This window comes from Balaenoptera borealis (assembly GCF_965194805.1).
Source record: "Balaenoptera borealis genome assembly, chromosome: X".
Lineage (NCBI taxonomy): Eukaryota > Metazoa > Chordata > Mammalia > Artiodactyla > Balaenopteridae > Balaenoptera > Balaenoptera borealis.
The window spans coordinates 12,768,107-12,786,614 of record NC_138881.1 but is presented as its reverse complement, the minus strand read 5'-3'; the positions used below and the strand labels follow the sequence as shown (position 1 = coordinate 12,786,614).

At 38.8% G+C, this 18,508-nt stretch overlaps 1 protein-coding gene across 4 annotated transcripts in view; it reads left to right on the top strand.

The window, feature by feature from the left end:
- PIR (pirin) overlaps positions 1-18,508 on the top strand; it is a 105,085-nt gene that overhangs the window by 5,528 nt on the left and 81,049 nt on the right. For all 4 annotated transcript variants that reach the window (XM_082375844.1, XM_082375841.1, XM_082375843.1 and 1 more), the window contains exon 3: positions 16,772-16,864. In XM_082375844.1, coding sequence (XP_082231970.1) covers positions 16,772-16,864 — 93 coding nt within the window. The remainder of the gene's footprint in view (positions 1-16,771; positions 16,865-18,508) is intronic.

Below are 18,508 nucleotides of genomic sequence, written 5' to 3'. Positions count from 1 at the left end.
GGATCTGAATTCTTAGAGAGACCCCTGAGACCCAACTTTATGGACCTCTTGGTGGGAGGTAAGTGGGGGCTTCCCTCAGAGAAGGTGATTGTAGGTGAGGCAGACATCTTTCCACATTAGAGAGCAGTTTTATTTGAAAATTATGGGAGGCATGGGACTTGCGGAAAAGAAAACCTTATACGCGTAGAAAGGTCATCAAATGGCGGTTATAGTCCGAGGAATACAGAGCCCAGCACCAGATTCCAAAAACAGATTTCTTTCTATTGAGGTATAATTGACATATAACTTAGTTTCAGGTGTACAACACAATGATTCAGTATTTGTATATATTGCAAAGTGATCACAAGTCTAGTTAACTTCTGTCATCATACATAATTATTTTTCTTGTGATGAGAACTTTTAAGATCTATTCTCTTAGCAACTTTCAAATATGCAGTACAGTGTTAACTATAGTCACCATGCTGTACATTCCATCCTCATGACTCATTTATTTTGTAAGTTAAAGTTTGTACCTTTTGACCCCCTTCATCCATTTTGCTCACCCCACCCCCACGTCTGGCAACCACCAATCTGTTCTCTGTATCTGTGAGCTTGTTTGTTTTTAGTTTCCACATATGAGTGAGATCATACAGTATTTGTGTTTCCCTCTCTGACTTATTTCATTCAGCAGAATGCCCTCAAGGTCCATCCATGTTGTTGCAAACAGCAAGATTTCATTCTTTTTTGTACTTGAATAATATTCCGTTGTATATTTATACCACATTTTCTTTATCCATTCATCTGTCGGTGGACACCTAGGTTGTTTCTATGTCTTGATTATTGTAAATGATGCTGCAATGAACATGGGGGTGCATACAGCTTGTCAAGTTAGTGTTTTCGTTTTCTTTGGATAAATACCCAGAAGTGGAATTGCTGGATCGTATGGTAGTTATACTTTTAATATTTTGAGGAACTTCCATACTGTTTTCTATAGTGGCTGCACCAATTTACATTCCCACCAACAGTGCACGAGGGTTCCCTTTTCTCCACACACTCACCAACACTGTCATTTCTTGTCTTTTTGATAATAGCCTTCCTAATACATGTGAAGTGACATCTCAGTGTGGTTTTGATTTGCATTTCCCTAATTAGTGATGCTGAACTCATCTTCCAAAAAATATTTTTGAATAAAGGAAGGAGTATATTAGGGAAATGGATTCTTTTTGAAAAGTGAGGCTGGTTTGTTCCTCTTTTTTTTTTTTTTTTAAATTTATTTATTTATTTATTTATGGCTGTGTTGGGTCTTTGTTTCTGTGCGAGGGCTTTCTCTAGTTGTGGCGAGTGGGGGCCACTCTTCATCGCGGGGCGCGGGCCTCTTCACTATCGTGGCCTCTCTTGTTGCGGAGCACAGGCTCCAGATGCGCAGGCTCAGTAGTTGTGGCTCACGGGCTTGGTTGCTCCGCGGCATGTGGGATCTTCCCAGACCAGGGCTCGAACCCGTGTCCCCTGCATTGGCAGGCAGATTCTCAACCACTGCGCCACCAGGGAAGCCCTGTTCCTCTTCTTAAATTCTGCTCTGATATTCTCATACTCTTCCCACCATTAAGTTCCTATTCATCTGAGAACGTCTCTTGAGGTCTGTCAAACATTGTTTTTCGAAGGGACACACGCAAACAGGATTATTCTAAGGGCTAAATGCACAGTGGATGTTGGGAAGATGCAGATGGGCGTGGTGTCATTTTATACTAGGCCACATCGCCAACAGGGGAATTGGAATACCCGTCAGTAAACCCATTATTGTGTGTTGAGGGTAGCTAATACTTTAATTACTCCATCTGTCAGAAACACATCTGTTGAGGAGTTCTCAATTTTTCTGGTCTTGTGAACCCCTTTGGAGGTCTGCTGAAAACCATCAGTTCATTCTCAGAATAATGTTTTATCCATTCCTTCTCAGAAAAATGTTTTTTACTTTTATTTATTTATTTTAAAATACATCTTTATTGGAGTATAATTGCTTCACAACACTGTGTTAGTTTCTGTTGCACAACAAAGCGAATCAGCCATATGCATACACATATCCCCTCCCTCTTGAGCCTCCCTCCCATCCTCCCTATCCCACCCCTCTAGGTCATCGCAAAGCACCGAGCCGATCTCCCTGTGCTATGCTGCTGCTTCCCACCAGCCAACTATTTTATATTCGGTAGTGTATATACGTCGATGCTACTCTCACTTCACCCCAGCTTCGCCTTCCCACCCCATGTCATCAAGTCCATTCTCTATGTCTACCTCTTTATTCCTGCCCTGCAACTAGGTTCATCAGTACCATTTTTTTCATTTTTTAGATTCCATATATATGTGTTAGCATATGGTATTTGTTTTGCTGATTTACTTCACTCTGTATGACAGACTCTAGGTCCATCCACCTCACTACAAATAACTCAGTTTCATTTCTTTTAATGGTTGAGTAATATTCCACTGTATATGTGTGCCACATCTTCTTTATCCATTCATCTGTCGATGGACATTTAGGTTGGTTCCATGTCCTGGCTATTGTAAATGGAGCTGCAATGAACATTGTGGTACATGACTCTTTTTGAATTATGGTTTTCTCAGGGTATATGCCCAGTAGTGGGATTGCTGGGTCGTATGGTAGTTCTATTTTTAGTTTTCTAAGGAACCTCCATACTGTTTTCCATAGTGGTTGTATCAATTTACATTCCCACCAACAGTGTAGGAGGGTTCCCTTTTCTCCACACCTTTTCCAGCATTTATTGTTTCTAGCTTTTTTGATAATGGCCATTCTGACCTGCGTGAGGTGATACCTCATTGTAGTTTTGATTTGCATTTCTCTAAAAATTAGCGATGATGAGCAAGCATCTTTTCATGTGCCTCTTGGCCATCTCTAAGTCTTCCTTAGTGAAATGTCTATTTAGGTCTTACACCCATTTTTTAACTGGATTGTTTGTTTTTTTGATACTGAGCTAGCTCCATGAGCTGTTTGTATATTTTGGAGATTAATCCTTTGTTGTTTCATTTGCAAATATTCTCTCCCATTCTGAGGGTTGTCTTTTTGTCTTATGTTTTCCTTTGCTGTGCAAAAGCTTTTAAGTTTAATTACGTCCCATTTGTTTGTTTTTATTTCTGTTACTCTAGGAGGTGGATCAAAAAGGATCTTGCTGTGATTTATGTGAAAGAGTGTTCTTCCTATGTTTTCCTCTAAGAGTTTTATAGTGTCCAGTCTTAAATTTAGGTCTCTAATCCATTTTGAGTTTATTTTTGTGTATGGTGTTAGGGAGTGTTCTAATTTCATTCTTTTACATGTAGCTGTCCAGTTTTCCCAGCACCACTTATTGAAGAGACTGTCTTTTCTCCATTGTGTATCCTTGCCTCCTTCATCATAGATTAGTTGACCATAGGTGCGTGGGTTTATCTCGGGGCTTTCTATCTTGTTCCGTTGATCTATATTTCTGTTGTTGTGCCAGTACCATATTGTCTTGATTACTGTAGCTCTGTAGTATAGTCTGAAGTCAGGGAGTCTGATTCCTCCAGCTCTGTTTGTTCCCCTCAAGACTGCTTTGGCTATTTGGGGTCTTTTGTGTCTCCATACAAATTTTAAGATTTTTTGTTCTAGTTCTCTAAAAAATGCCATTGGTAATTTGATAGGGATTGCATTGAATCTGTAGATTGCTTTGGGTAGTGTAGTCATTTTATTATAGTCAACATACAATATTGATTCTTCCAGTCCAGGAACATGGTCTATCTCTCCATCTGTTTATATCATCTTTAATTTCGTTCATCAGTGTCTTATAGTTTTCTGAATACAGGTCTTTTGTCTCCCTAGGGAGGTTTATTCCTAGGTATTTTATTCTTTTTGTTGCAGTGGTAAATGGGAGTGTTTCCTTAATTTCTCTTTCAGGTTTTCCATCATTAGTGTATAGGAATGCAAGAGGTTTCTGTGCTTTAATTTTGTATCCTGCAACTTTACCAAATACATTGATTAGCTCTAGTAGTTTTCTGGTGGCATCTTTAGGATTCTCTATGTATAGTATATCATCTGCAAACAGTGACAGTTTTACTTCTTCTTTTCCAAATTGCATCCCTTTTATTTATTTTTCTTCTCTGATTGCTGTGGCTAGGACTTCCAAAATTGTGTTGAATAATAGTGGTGAGAGTGGACATCCTTGTCTTGTTCCTGATCTTAGAGGAAATGTTTTCAGTTTTTCACCATTGAGAATGATGTTTGCTGTGGGTTTGTCGTATATGGCCTTTATTATGTTGAGGTAGGTTCCCTCTATGCCCACTTTCTGGAGAGTTTTTATCATAAATGGGTGTTGAATTTTGTCAAAAGCTTTTTCTGCATCTATTGAGATGATGATACGGTTTTTATTCTTCAATTTGTTAATATGGTGTATCACATTGATTGATTTGCGTACATTGAAGAATCCTTGCATCCCTGGGATAAATCCCACTTGATCATAGTGTATGATCCTTTTAATGTGTTGTTGGATTCTGTTTGCTAGTATTTTGTTGAGGATTTTTGCATCTATATTCATCAGTGATATTGGTCTGTAATTTTCTTTTTTTGTGGTATCTTTGTCTGGTTGGTATCAGGGTGATGGTGGCCTCATAGAATGAGTTGGGGAGTGTTCCTTCCTCTGCAATTTTTTGGAAGAGTTTGAGAAGGATGGGTGTTAGCCTTTCTCTAAATGTTTGAGAGAATTTACCTGTGAAGCCATCTGGTCCTGGACTTTTGTTTGTTGGAAGATTTTTAATCACAGTTTCGATTTCTTTCTTGTGATTGGTCTGTTCATATTTTCTATTTCTTCCTGGTTCAGTCTTGGAAGGTTATAGCTTTCTACAAATTTGTCCATTTCTTCCAGGTTGTCCATTTTATTGGCATAGAGTTGCTTGTAGTAGTCTCTTAGGATGCTCTGTATTTCTGCCATGTCTGTTGTAACTTCTCCTTTTTAATTTCTAATTTTATTCATTTGAGTCCTCTCCCTCTTCTTCATGATGAGTCTGGCTAATGGTTTATCAATTTTGTGTATCTTCTCAAAGAACCAACTTTTAGGTTTATTGATCTTTGCTATTGTTTTCTTTGTTTCCATTTTATTTATTTCTGCTCTGATCTTTATGATTTCTTTCCTTGTACTAACTTTGGGTTTTGTTTATTCTTCTTCTCTAGTTCCTTTAGGTGTAACGTTAGATTGTTTATTTAAGATTTTTCTTGTTTCTTGAGGTAGGCTTGTATTGCTATAAACTTCCTTCTTAGAACTGCTTTTGCTGCATCCCATAGGTTTTGGATTGTCGTGTTTTCATTGTCATTTGTCTCTAGGTATTTTTTGATTTCCCCTTTGATTTCTTCAGTGATATCTTGGTTATTTAGTAACGTATTGTTTAGCCTCCTTGTATTTGTGTTTTTTACAGTTTTTTTCCTGTAATTGATTTCCGATCTCATAGCGTTGTGGTCAGAAAAGATGCTTGATACGATTTCAATTTTCTTAAATTTTCCGAGGCTTGCTTTGTGACCCAAGATGTGATCTCTCCTGGAGAATGTTCCATGTGCACTTGAGAATAAAGTGTATTCTGCCACTTTTGGTGGAATGTTGTATAATTTTCAATTAGATCTGTCTGGTCTTTTGTGTCATTTAAAGCTTGTGTTTCCTTATTTATTTTCTGTTTGGATGATCTGTCCATTGGCGTAAGTGGGGTGTTAAAGTCCCCTACTATTATTTTGTTACTGTCAGTTTCTCCTTTCATGGTTGTTAGCATTTGCCTTATGTATTGAGGTGCTCCTATGTTGGGTGCATAAACATTTATAATTGTTATATCTTCTTCTTGGATTGATCCCTTGATCATTATGTAGTGTCCTTCTTTGTCTCTTGTAACAGTCTTTATTTTAAAGTCTATTTTATCTGATATGAGTATTGCTACCCCAGCTTTCTTTTGATTTCCATTTGTGTGGAATATCTTTTTCCATCCCTTCACTTTCAGTCTGTATGTGTCCCTAGGTCTGAAGTGGGTCTCTTGTAGACAGCGTATATATGGGTCTTGTTTTTGTATCCATTCAGCCAGTCTGTGTCTTTTGGTTGGGGCATTTAAACCATTTACATTCAAGGTTATTATCGATATGTATGTTCCTGTTACCATTTTCTTAATTGTTTTTGGTTTGTTTTTGTGGGTCTTTTTCTTCTCTTGTGTTTCCAGCTTAGAGAAGTTTCTTTAGCATTTGTTGTAAAGCTGGTTTGGTGGTGCTGAATTCTCTTAGCTTTTGTTTGTCTGAAAAGCTTTTGACTTCTCCATCGACTCTGAAAGATCCTTGCTGGGTGGAGTATTCTTGGTTGTAGGTTTTTCATCACTTTAAATATGTCTTGCCACTCTCTTCTGGCTTGCAGAGTTTCTGCTGAAAGATTAGCTGTTAACCTTATGGGGATTCCCTTGTATGTTATTTGTTGCTCTTCCCTTGCTGCTTTTAATATTTTTTCTTTGTATTTAATTTTTGATAGTTTGATTAATATGTGTCTTGGCGTGTTTCTCCTTGAATTTATTCTGTATGGGATTCTCTGCACTTTCTGGACTTGATTGACTATTTCCTTCCCCATGTTAGGGAAGTTTTCAACTATAATCTCTTCAAATATTTTCTCAGTCCCTTTCTGTTTCTCTTCTTCTTCTGGGACCCCTATAATTCGAATGTTGGTGCGTTTAATGTTGTCCCAGAGGTCTCTGAGATTGTCTTCAATTCTTTTCATTCTTTTTTCTTTATTCTGCTCCTCAGCAGTTATTTCCACCATTTTGTCTTTCAGCTCACTTATTCGTTCTTCTGCCTCAGTTATTCTGTTATTGATTCCTTCTAGTGTGTTTTTCATTTCGGTTATTGTGTTGTTCATCTCTGTTTGTTTGTTCTTTAATTCTTCTAGACCTTTGTTAAACATTTCTTTTATTTTCTCAGTCTTTGCTTCCATTCTATTTCCGAGATTCTGGATCATCTTTACTATCATTACTGTGAATTCTTTTTCAGGTAGATTGCCTATTTCTTCTTCATTTATTTGGTCTTGCAGGTTTTTACCTTGCTCCTTCATCTGTGACATATTTTTTTGCTATCTCATTTTTTTTTTTTTTTATGAGTGGCATTGTGTTCCTGTTTTACTAGTTGTTTGGCCTGATGCTTTCCACACTGGAGTTTGTAGGCTATTAGGTAGAGCTGGGTCTGGTGCTGAGATGAGGAACTCTGTGAGGCCTCACTCCGATGAATATTCCCTGGGGTCTGAGGTTCTCTGTTAGTCCAGTGGTTCGGACTCGGAGCTCCCACTGCAGGAGCTTCTGCCCGACGCCGGGCTTGCGAATCAAGATCCCACAAGCTGTGTGGGGCAGCAAAAAAAGAACAATGACAAATTAAAAAATAAAATTAGACTAGGAAGCTAACAGATATGTTAGAAAGAATGTAAAAATAAAAATATAGATGAATCAGCAACCGGAAGGTACGTCAGTACCACAATAGTAAAAAAGAGGAGGAGGGAAAAGAAAAAAAAAAAAGGGAGCGTGGGGGGAAGGCCTTAGCTGTGGAGAGTGGGGCCTAAGCAAGGGTGAGGTTTGGGTGGTGGGCGGGGCCAATGCCCAGGACTCACAGGGCTGGAAAAGGCCCTGGGGGCTGTGTGGGGTGGGGCTTAGCTATGGGATTATATACAACGGAAAACCTTTGTATTGAAATATGGTTAGCAAAATGTTACAAAACAAATTTGTAATCTAGTAACCTAAATAACAACTCTAGTGACATTTGATAAGGAGATCTGGTGGCAGTTCTCATAACTACCTAATTTCAAAGCTGTGAGGGGCATGAACAATAGTTCGGTATACCTGCGACAGCTGTGATGTGATATGAAAAGAGCTTTGATTTCTATTGGTGGCAAAGTCACAGATCCTGGTAAATTACTGCGGTTCTTTGACTACATCCATAATTAAAGGCAATGTTACATTTTACTTTGGAGCTGGGTAGTGGTGACTTGTTGGGCACCAGTGTGAATGTACTTAATGCCACTAAACTGTATACTTACAAATGGTTAAGATGGTAAATTTCACGTTATGTTTGTTTTACTACAAAAAAAATTCAGAAGAAAAAAATTTCCAGTTAGAGGTTAGTGAAAGTAAAAATGTGTGTGTGTGTGTTTGTTTTTTTTCCCCAGCCAAGTTTACCCGAATTCTATCCATGGTTCCCAGTTAAGAGTCCCTGGCTGAAAACCTATGCTTTAAAGACCTCTCCATTTTACTAATGCAAAGGATCCACCATGCCCCAGGTGTGCCTCTACCCTAAAGAAAAATAAATGGATAGGAATCATTCCTAATGCTATCACTCTGGTTTAATCACTGTTAAGACAAAGGGTGTTTCATTTTGTCTGTGTATAGTTAAATATTTTAGTTGTACAGAATAAACAATTTTGTGTCCTTAGTTTTTCATTTAAGAGGGTAGCAAAAGCACTTCCCATGTTATTATAAATTCTTCATAAACACCATTTAAATAGTTATGACATATTCCAGTGTATGAGCATATCATTATTCTCTTACTCCTGGCCCTACGTTTTTTATTTTTTAATTTTTAAAAAAATTTTTATTGAAGTATAGTTGATTTACAATGTGTTAATTACTGCTGTACAGCAAAGTGATTCAGTTATACATACATATATATATATATTCTTTTTTTATATTCTTTTCCATTATGGTTTATCATAGGATATTGAATATAGTTCCCTGTGCTATGTTGTAGGACCTTGTTGTTTATCCATTTCGTATATATAAAAGCTTACATCTGCTAACCCCGACCTCCTCCCCCTTGGCAACCACCAGTCTGTTAAATATGTCTGTGATTCTGTTTCTATTTCATAGACAGGTTCATTTGTGTCATATTTTAGATTCCACGTGTAAGTGGTATCATATGATATTTGTCTTTCTTTGTCTGATTTACTTCACTTAGTATGATCATCTCTAGGTCCATCCATGTTGCTGCAAATGGCATTATTTCATTCTTTTTTATGGCTGAGTAATATTCCATTGTATGTATGTACCACATCTTTATCCATTCATCTGTTGAGGGACATTTAGGCTGTTTCCATGTCCTGGCTATTGGGAATAGTGCTGCTGTGAACACAGGGGTGCATGTATCTTTTCGAATTATAGTTTTGTCCAGGTATATGCCCAGGAGTGGGATTGCAGGATCATATGGCAACTCTGTTTTTAGTTTTTTGAGGAACCTCCATACTGTTTTCCACAGTGGCTGCACCAACTTACATTCCTACCAACAGTGTAGGAGGGTTCCCTTTTCTTCACACCCTCTCCAGCGTTTATTATTTGTAGACTTTTTGATGATGCTGGCCCTGCATTTGACCATTTAGATTGTTACCCTATTTGTTAGCACTCCACACACTGCCAGCTTGCCAGAAAGATGGACCCCAACCCTCCCATCAGCAGAGAAGGAAAGCATCACTCTCACTTCAAGGTGGTTACTTTTCAAACTTTTTGCACCAAGGCTCTATCAGTAGAAAATAAAATCTCATAAAAAACCTGGAGCCCAGAGCTATTTTAGTGTAGAATTTACAACAGTGTTTGATGTTAGTGGCCCTAGGTGACACGTTCCCTGTGACTGTAAATGTGGAGGTGGAGGAATTCACAGTGCTCTTTCGGTGATGAATGGTAAACGAGATGGAGTTGGGCTGGCTGGCACCTTCCATTAAAATTGTGTATGGGCCGGGACAGCCAAGCTGGAATTGAAATGATTGCATAGCATGATGTTGGTGGGTGGTTCCTCTGTGCTTCCAGCAGGAGGGAAACCCACCAGTCACCTGCATTTGCCTCTATGCCCCACTTCCCCTTCCACCAGACAGTCCTTGCTGATGTGATTTTCCTTGGACCACTGTCATGCAGTGACACCTCAGAGATGTTGCGGGTTCAGTTCCAGGCCACTGCAATAAAGCGAATATTGCAGTAAAGCAGGTCACATGATTATCTTGGTTTCTCAGTGCATATAGAAATTACTTATGTTTAAACTACAGTATAGTCTACTAAGTGTGCAATAGCATTGTGTCCAAAGAAACAACGTACACACCTTAATTAAAAAAATACTTTATTGCTAAAAAATGCGAACTGTTATCTGAGCCTTCAGCGAGTTGTAGTGGTAATGTCAAAAATCACTGATCACAGATCACCATAACGAATAGAATAACAGTGGAAAAGTGTGAAATATTGTGAGAATTACCAAAATGTGACACAGAGACACAAAGTGAGCAAACGCTGTTGGAAAAATGGCACCGATAGACACTTGACGCAGGGCTGCCACAAACCTTCAATTTGTAAAAAACAGAATACCTGCAAAGCGCGATACCTCTAAGTGCAATAAAACAAGGTATGCCTGTATATGTTTTTTATTAGGAAGAATTTCTAACGTAGAAAATAGTATAATGACTCTCCAGGTATCCAGCATCCACAGTGATCAACTCATGGGCAATCTTGTTTCCAATCTTGGTCCCCATCCATTTCTTCCATCGAAGTATTTTGAAGTGAATCATTTCATTTCATTCAGAAATATTTCAGTTTTTACTTTAAAAATATAACTATAATCCCATTATCACAGTTAAAATTATAAGAGTTTCTTAATATCAAACCACCTTGGTCCTAGTTGATGCAGGACCTGTAGATGGCGCTCTCCATTAGCAGTGTCTCTAGGCCTTGAGTCAAGGTAGAGGAGGTCCACTCAAGGCCATATTTAGACCTCAGTCTGGACTACGTGTTGGCAGTTTCCTTCTACCTTCTCATCGTTACCCTCAGGCTCCAGTCTAGAGGCTGAGTTAGGCCCAGGGGGTAGTCTGAGGTGTTGGAGTCTACCTTTGAGGGGCCCCTGCCTTTTTCTGCTGCCATATTTATCTTGACGTAGCCTGGCCTTTTGTCAGGTGTTGGGAGGGTCGGGGGGGTCCTCTCCTGAGACAATAATTTAAAAGAAGAAAAAATAATTTAAAAAACAGGCATTATTGCCCTTATATCAGTTCGATTAGGCTCAGTTGTGTATAACAGAAAGCATCCTTCCAAACCAGTGGTTTATGTATGTAAGGATTTGTGTTCCTCTTTTGAAAATCCAAAAGTAGGTGGTCCAGGGTGGGCCTGGAAGCTCCACACTTAGCAGAGACCCATGCTCATTCTATCTTAGTTCATCCTTCTTACTGCATTCTTACTGTATCACGTTATGGTCCAAGACGCTGTCAGAGCAATAGCAACCATTTGCCCTTGGGTGCAGAAAGGAGGAAGAGGGGAAAGGCAAAACAATATACGCCAGCTGTCTGTCTCCTTTTATAAGAGATTTTCCTAAAAGTCCCACCCAGCAACTTCTACGTTCCTCGCATTAGCCAGATTCGGTCATATGACCACACCTACCTACAAGGGAAGCTAGGGACCTAGCACAAGTACCACTTGGGATGTTGGTGGAGTACCTTCTGTGTGCACAGAATTATTCTAGATTCAGTGGAGCATCACAGAAAAGCATAACGTTGGCCCTGTCCACGAGGAACTGATATTCCTGGCAGTTACTTCCAGTGCTTTCTGATTTCAATAAAATGCCAGACTGCTGGAGCTTTGTTAAAGGAACGCCACAGGCCGGAGGGGTGGTGGCCACAGGTTTCAACTGGCCTTCTCAAGAGATCAAAAGAAATAGCTTGGAAGCTGCCAACCGAAAGTGGCAGCTAAAGGATTTGGAACTGTTTGAAGGAAAGGAAATTCTCATATCGTTCAAAAACTTTGAAAGATCATCAGTTTAATGAGTTGGGGCCCAAGTCAAGACATTTAAAAAAATCAGAGTTCTTATATATCTCAGAGCTTGTCTTGCAGATAAGAGGTGTCTCTGTAAGATGTTCTTGGATACATGCTGAATGTTTAGAGAATGTGAGGAACTTTGATGAGGGCTAATACCTAGCCTGCAGATAACACTTTAGGACAATAGTCTGATGCAGATACTCTTGCTTATCGGAGGAAGAGTGTCTCTTACACACGTGCCCCATCCTTTAGCCGGATAAACAGTTCATCCCGCTGACTTTCACCGCATCCAGCCCCCTGGCTTCTGCAGGCTTCTTGTGCTGCCTTTCTTTTTGTGTGTGTCCATAAGTCAAGGACTGGTGACAGAAGGATTGGATATGCGACCCAGATATCACAAATAGGACTTGCCAAACGATGAATACCTACTGGTCTCTAAGTGGCAGATGGTGATGAGGGTAGTACTGGAAAGAGGGAACCTCTTCTTTTCATGATTTAGTTAACAGCAGGACATATTTGCTCATAGGAAACTGATCCCAAGAAGCAATACACATCTCTTGATCTCATCTTCACCCACATTTTAATACCATAGAACCACAATAATGTAGAAGTAAAAAGCCATCTTGAGGCTCGAGACCCTTTGTTTGGCAAGATTTATGGAACTGGTACAATGTGACAGGTACCACCCAACTATGTAGAACCTGCCCTGCTTCAGGCACTGGACCAGGTATCCTCCATTCATTGTTTCCAGGCCTTCATGCTGTGTATGATCCTGTGAGAAGAAGCAGTGTATAATAAGGTATGAGAATTCTCAGCCTCTCCTCCTCCCAACCCCAGTTCCATTCCTGGGCTTTCACTGAGCTGAAATGGAATTATGAGAGACAGGATGAGACCGAGAGGATCTGAGATCTGATTTTCACTGGAAAGGGCAGAGAATTACTGGTGGGAGAGAGAAGAGTAAATTCAGAAGATGAGGGGGAGAAGGAGAAAAGGGAAGAGCTGTCTCCAGATGGTTGGAGGAGATCTGAAGGGTTAGAGTGAGAGATGATGGAAATATTGCAGACATTTATTGGAGAGGAGGAGGGCTGATGTGAAACAAATCTTTAAGTCGAAGCCCCTTTTGGCATTTTTGAGAGAATTCAATAGATATTTGAATTGTTTTCCAGTTACTTTTAAATATTGGACTGGATGGAACACTGGGCTAAGATGGGTTACAAAGTGGCCCAGCTTTATATGGCTTACAGCCCATACTTTAAAGTGAAGAAATTGAGACTTGATTAGGCTAAAAAACTTGTAGTAACTTGTTGAATTTGTGTGCGTGTGTGTGTATGTGCTATATGTGTTATATGTATGTATATACATATGTGTGTGCAAGTGTGTATGCATATTTTTTCCACAGAAAGTGAAAATAAGAGAGTCGAGACAAGAGACAGAGAGGGTTTGGTACCTTCATTTCTAGCAATAGGACAGAGTAGATACCCTGAAACAAAGAAGCAAACAAACAAATAAATAACCTAAAAATTAATTAGCTGAGATGACAGGAAGTTAGAGCAATTCTTAGAGTCTAAAAACAATGAGAAAGAAAGAAAAAATAGGAAATCTGAATAGTTTCATAGTCAGTAGGGTAATTGAATCAGTATTTTGAAAGTTTATTACAAAGCAACAGGTCCAGATTTTACAGACAAATTTTACCAAATGTTTAAGGTACAGATAATTCCACTAATACACAAACTCTCCAGGAGATGAAGCTCCAGGGAGTCCTCAAATCACGTTATGAAGTCACGTTACCTTGCTATCAAGACCAGGCAAGGACGCAAATGAAGGAATAATTACATCTCATTTAGAAACATTTTTGCAGGACTCATAAGCAAAATATTAACCAACCAAATACAGCAATGTATAAAAAGGTATTATGTCATGACCAAGTTTGGATTGTCTGAAGAAAGCAAATTTGGTTTAATGTTAGAAAATCTATTTATATAACTTACCAACACTAAGAGATTAAAGGAGAAAAAATATATAATGTCTCAATCAGTGCAGAAAGCACGTTCACTAGAATTCAGCATCCATTTATGCTAAAGAAAAGATCAGTAAACTAGAAATAAAAGGGAAATTCCTTAACCTTATGACAGGAATCTACAGAAAACCCACATTAAACAACCTGCTTACCAGTGAAACTTTAAAAAGCAATCTGTGTAACATTAGGGACTAGGCAAGGTTGCCTATTACCATCTATTCTACTCAGCATCCTTGTAGAGGGGCCAGCTTGCAAGAAGACAGAAAAAGAAATAGAAAGTATAAGGGTTGAAAATGAAGGGGGGAGAACAGTTATTTGCCGATGGCCGTTGGTTGAAATATTACTCCCAAATATTCACTCCCTCCCTGTAATAGATTATACACTCCCACCGACTTTTGGGTGCGTTACCCATGAGTCCCACAGGGCGGGTTTAAGTGCCCTCCTGTCTGCCTTTGGGCTTGACCACGTCACGTGCTTTGACCAATGGGACATGTAACTGGGATTGTGCACCATTGGCTCCTGCCCTTGGCTATGAGAACAGCACGTCCTAGAGAGTGGCCACTGTTTCATCTTGGGACCCAGAATGAGAAGACATATAGAGGCCAGCCTGGCCCAGCAAAACCCAGAGAAACGGCAGCCTGCCTCAGCTTTAATCTAATGCAAGCAAAAAATACTTTGTGAACTATTGGCCAAACGCTTATTGATAAATATATTGGTGATATGAATGTCTGCAAAGAAAACCCAAAAGAAGCTACAGATGAATTATTAAAATTAAGAAGAGCTTAGCAGTGTTCAAAATCGCCTTTCTATTCACGTTTCTTTTTTTTTAAACATTTTTTGGCTGCACCGGTGCGGCATGCAGGGTCTTAGTTCCCCGACCAGGGATTGAACCCGTGCCCCCTGCAGTGAAAGCACGGAGTCTTAACGACTGACCGCCAGGGAAGCCCCTCTATTCACATTTTTAATCCCCAGCAGCAAACTGTTCAAAAACGTTAGTTAAAAATGCTATTTACATTCCTGTAGCTTTGTAATATAGTTTGAAATCAGGGAGCGTGATGCCTCCAGCTTGGTTCTATTCAGGGTCTTGTGTGGTTCTGTACACACTTTAGGATTGTTTGTTCTATTTCTATGAAGAATGTTATTGGTATTTTAATAGGGATTGTGTTGAATGCTTTGGGTAATATGGGCATTTTAACAATATTAATTCTTCCAGGACATGAGCACAGAATGTATTTCCTTTTATTTGTGTCATCTGCACTTTCTTTCATCAATGTCTTATAGTTTTTAGTGTACAGGTCTTTCACCTCCTTGGATAATTTATTCATAGGAATTTTATTCTTTTTGATGCAATTGTAAATGGGATTGTTTTTTAAATTTCTCTTTCTAATAGTTTGTTGTTAGTACATAGAAACTCAACAGATTATGGTAGTGCATATTGGAAAGTTGCCAAGAGGGTACCTTTTTATAGTGACAGATGGTAATTAGACTTAGTGTGGTGATCATTTTGCAGTATTTACAAATATCAAATCATTACCTTCTACATCTGAAACTAATATAATATTATATGTCAATTATACCTCAATGAAAATACTATTTACAATGCTATAGAAGTATGTTAGTTAGAAAAAAATGTTTAATATATGCAAAATCTGTATGGAGAAAATTATAAATCCTATTGAAAGACATTTTCAAAGACCTGAATAAATGGAGATAACCATGTTTATGAGTAGGAAAACTCAATATTATATAAATGTCATTTCTTCCCAAATTGATCCACAGATTCAAGGCAAGTCCAATCAAAAGTCCAACATTTTTGTTTGTATATGTTTTTAAGTTTTCTAAAATTTGTGTAGACTAACAAATGGCCAAGAATAACCAAGATGAACATAAAGATATGCTGATGACAGCCAGATCTGTTTCTACGTCTAATTTGGGCTCAAGATTTATCTTCAGTTGCCATTTAGCTTTTGCACAATATACTGGACACTGAATATTCATAGTTCTATTTATATAAATATTTATATACATATCTCAAACTCAACATGACCTAGAATGAAGTCACCATGGCTACTTCAAGGCTGCTTCTTCTGTTATGTTTCTTGTGCTTCTGGATGGCCCAACCGTCCTCCCAGGCCCCATAGCTAGAAATTTGGGAGGGATCTAATGCTCTTCCTTTTTCCCATTCTCCATCACTGCTGCCATTGCCTTAGTCCTGGCCTTTGTCCTTGCCTGGACTGTTGAAATCACCTTCTGAATATTCTTTGCCTCACGTCTCATCCTTTTCCAGACCATCTTCCACATGTATGCTAGGGTGGTCTTTCTAGATCTGATCGTGTCAACCTGATGAAAACCCATCACCTTCAGGATAAAACCCAAACTCCTTTAAGATTTAGCCTGTATCCTCAGCCCATCTCTCATCATAATTCCATGTGCATCTTTTGCTTCAGTAGAGTAGTTTCCTCGCAGTTTTTCAAGTTTGCCAAGCTGCTTCTCTGCTCTTTCATTTAGAATATTCTTCCTTCTCCCACTTCTTGATTAACTTCTACATGTACTTCAAGACCCAGCTCAAGTGACACCTCCCTGGTAGAACCTTCCCTGATCCCACCCTACACTCCTATGTGTTGTCTTTCTCCAGAGCATTTATCATCACAGCACAGTAACTGATGTTCTAGTCTGTTCCCCTGTGATGAATCTGTTTATATATATAGACTGTATCTCAATTGTGCTTGACTATTTAGATCTTAGACAATCATGAATTGTTTGTCCACTTCTCATAAAATGTCAGCTGTTTAACTTAGTGAATCCGTGTGTGTGTGTGTGTGTGTGTGTGTGTGTGTGAGGAGTTCTTTCCTGAAAGCAACTAGCATTGCAAAAAGTTGCTCATTAGCCAAATCATTTTTAATTAGGTTTGCTAGATCTCTTCTTGAATGTAGCCCCGAGTAGCGTGGCTTAAAAGGCACATCTAATCTGCTGGATTTTTTTTTTTTTCAGTTAAAACATCTGGATCCATTTTTATTGTTTGATGAATTTAAAGGCGGTAGACCAGGTGGATTTCCTGATCACCCGCACCGAGGTTTTGAAACAGTAAGTAAAAGAATTTGACCGCAAAATTGTGTATTTTAAAATTTACCTCTGTTCTTAAAATTAGTAATCACTTCTAATAGAAAATTCAAATTTAAGAGCAATGAATAATAGGCAAAAATTAATTTATAAGTTCCTGGCTATAGACTGGTTGTTAACAGAATTGTAATATCTATTTTACATGAAATATATTCAAATTTAAATATTTACTGTTTTTAATCTTCTTTGAATTCATTTGAATTTGTGCCACTGGATATATTCCTGTCTGAGCAGTTAAAAAAGGCAAGAATTGGCTTCTTAAAATATTTATATAATTAAAATAATTTATTGGAGGTAGGAGAAACAATCTAAGATGGGATTAAAATACTTCTATATAAAAACCTGCTTCTCTTCAAGAATTTTCAGAAATGTTTAGTCTCATGTAGTATAATATTTTAAACCCCAAAATACAATCCAAGAACACTATTAGTATTTAACTCAGTTCTAAGGAATTATAGAATCAAGGGGCCGAAACAGAATGTGGCCTAAAAATTAGAATTTTAAGGCCAGATATATACATTTACAAATTTAACTGTAAAGTTTGTACAGATTCTGCTGAACACTTATTTTCAGTTTTAGTTCAATGAGAAAATAAGAATGTGTAATATAATATTGGGGCCCTTTCAAAGATTCCCATTCTCCACACACACAGATACTGTGGGGAAGATGCAGGGACAGTTCCCAACAAAGTTCAGTCACCTGCTCCCTGAGGAAAACCTGTATTCTAAGGGAACAGACTAGGGCTTAGTGTGTTTGTCAAGTCCATTACTGAATGAGTAAATATTTATTGATGTCTGGCGACATGAAACATGGTGTCAGGTGATCTTCTGTATGTTGGGATGTGTGTGTTTGTGTGTTGGGGAAACTGGGCAGAGGCAGAGGAAGGGAGGCTAATGAAGAATGAGGCATGACCCCTGCTTGCCTCCAGTATGGGGTTTAGTTAAGGATGTAAAAGATGTGGACAAGTAAAGAGTTAACCTCTGCAGTGTGAAAATAGAATAAGCCTAGAAGCTTCTGGAAACAGTTTGAAGGATTAAGGTCGTTGGACCGGTTTCCATTTGTCACTTAGCCATTTGCCTTCCGGTTCTCTTCTCTGTGACCACTTCGGGGCCACTGTGCCTTGCTTTACAGCAGTAATGGAAGGCATGCCTTTCACCTCGCCTACACTCATGCTGAGTTCTGACTCGGCTTCTGGAACAGGTCTCCCTACTATGCTCTTCTGCTTCTGGTATCAGGACATTCTCACCACTCCATCCCACAGCTCCAGCTACCATTTTACTAATCTTTCAAGATCTTTTCAGATATTACTGTCTCCATCACGTTTTCCAGACAGTCCCGAGAGGATACCCTTTCTCCTTCATTTGGCCCCCGTAGCATTAGATTTTTCCACTCATACATGTTAGATCTTTATGGTGGCCTTGATCATATTCTGTTTTGTATTAAAATGAGGAATTGCCTCAACCTCCCCCTCCCACACCCAAGAGGACTGTAAGTTTCTTCAGCTCAGATCATCCCGCCTGTCTCCATGTTCTCCTGGTGGAGATTCTCAGTCACTCCTGGCTGAATTTAATTGAATAATAAAAAGAGATGGCTTCTGCTGAAGCTGAC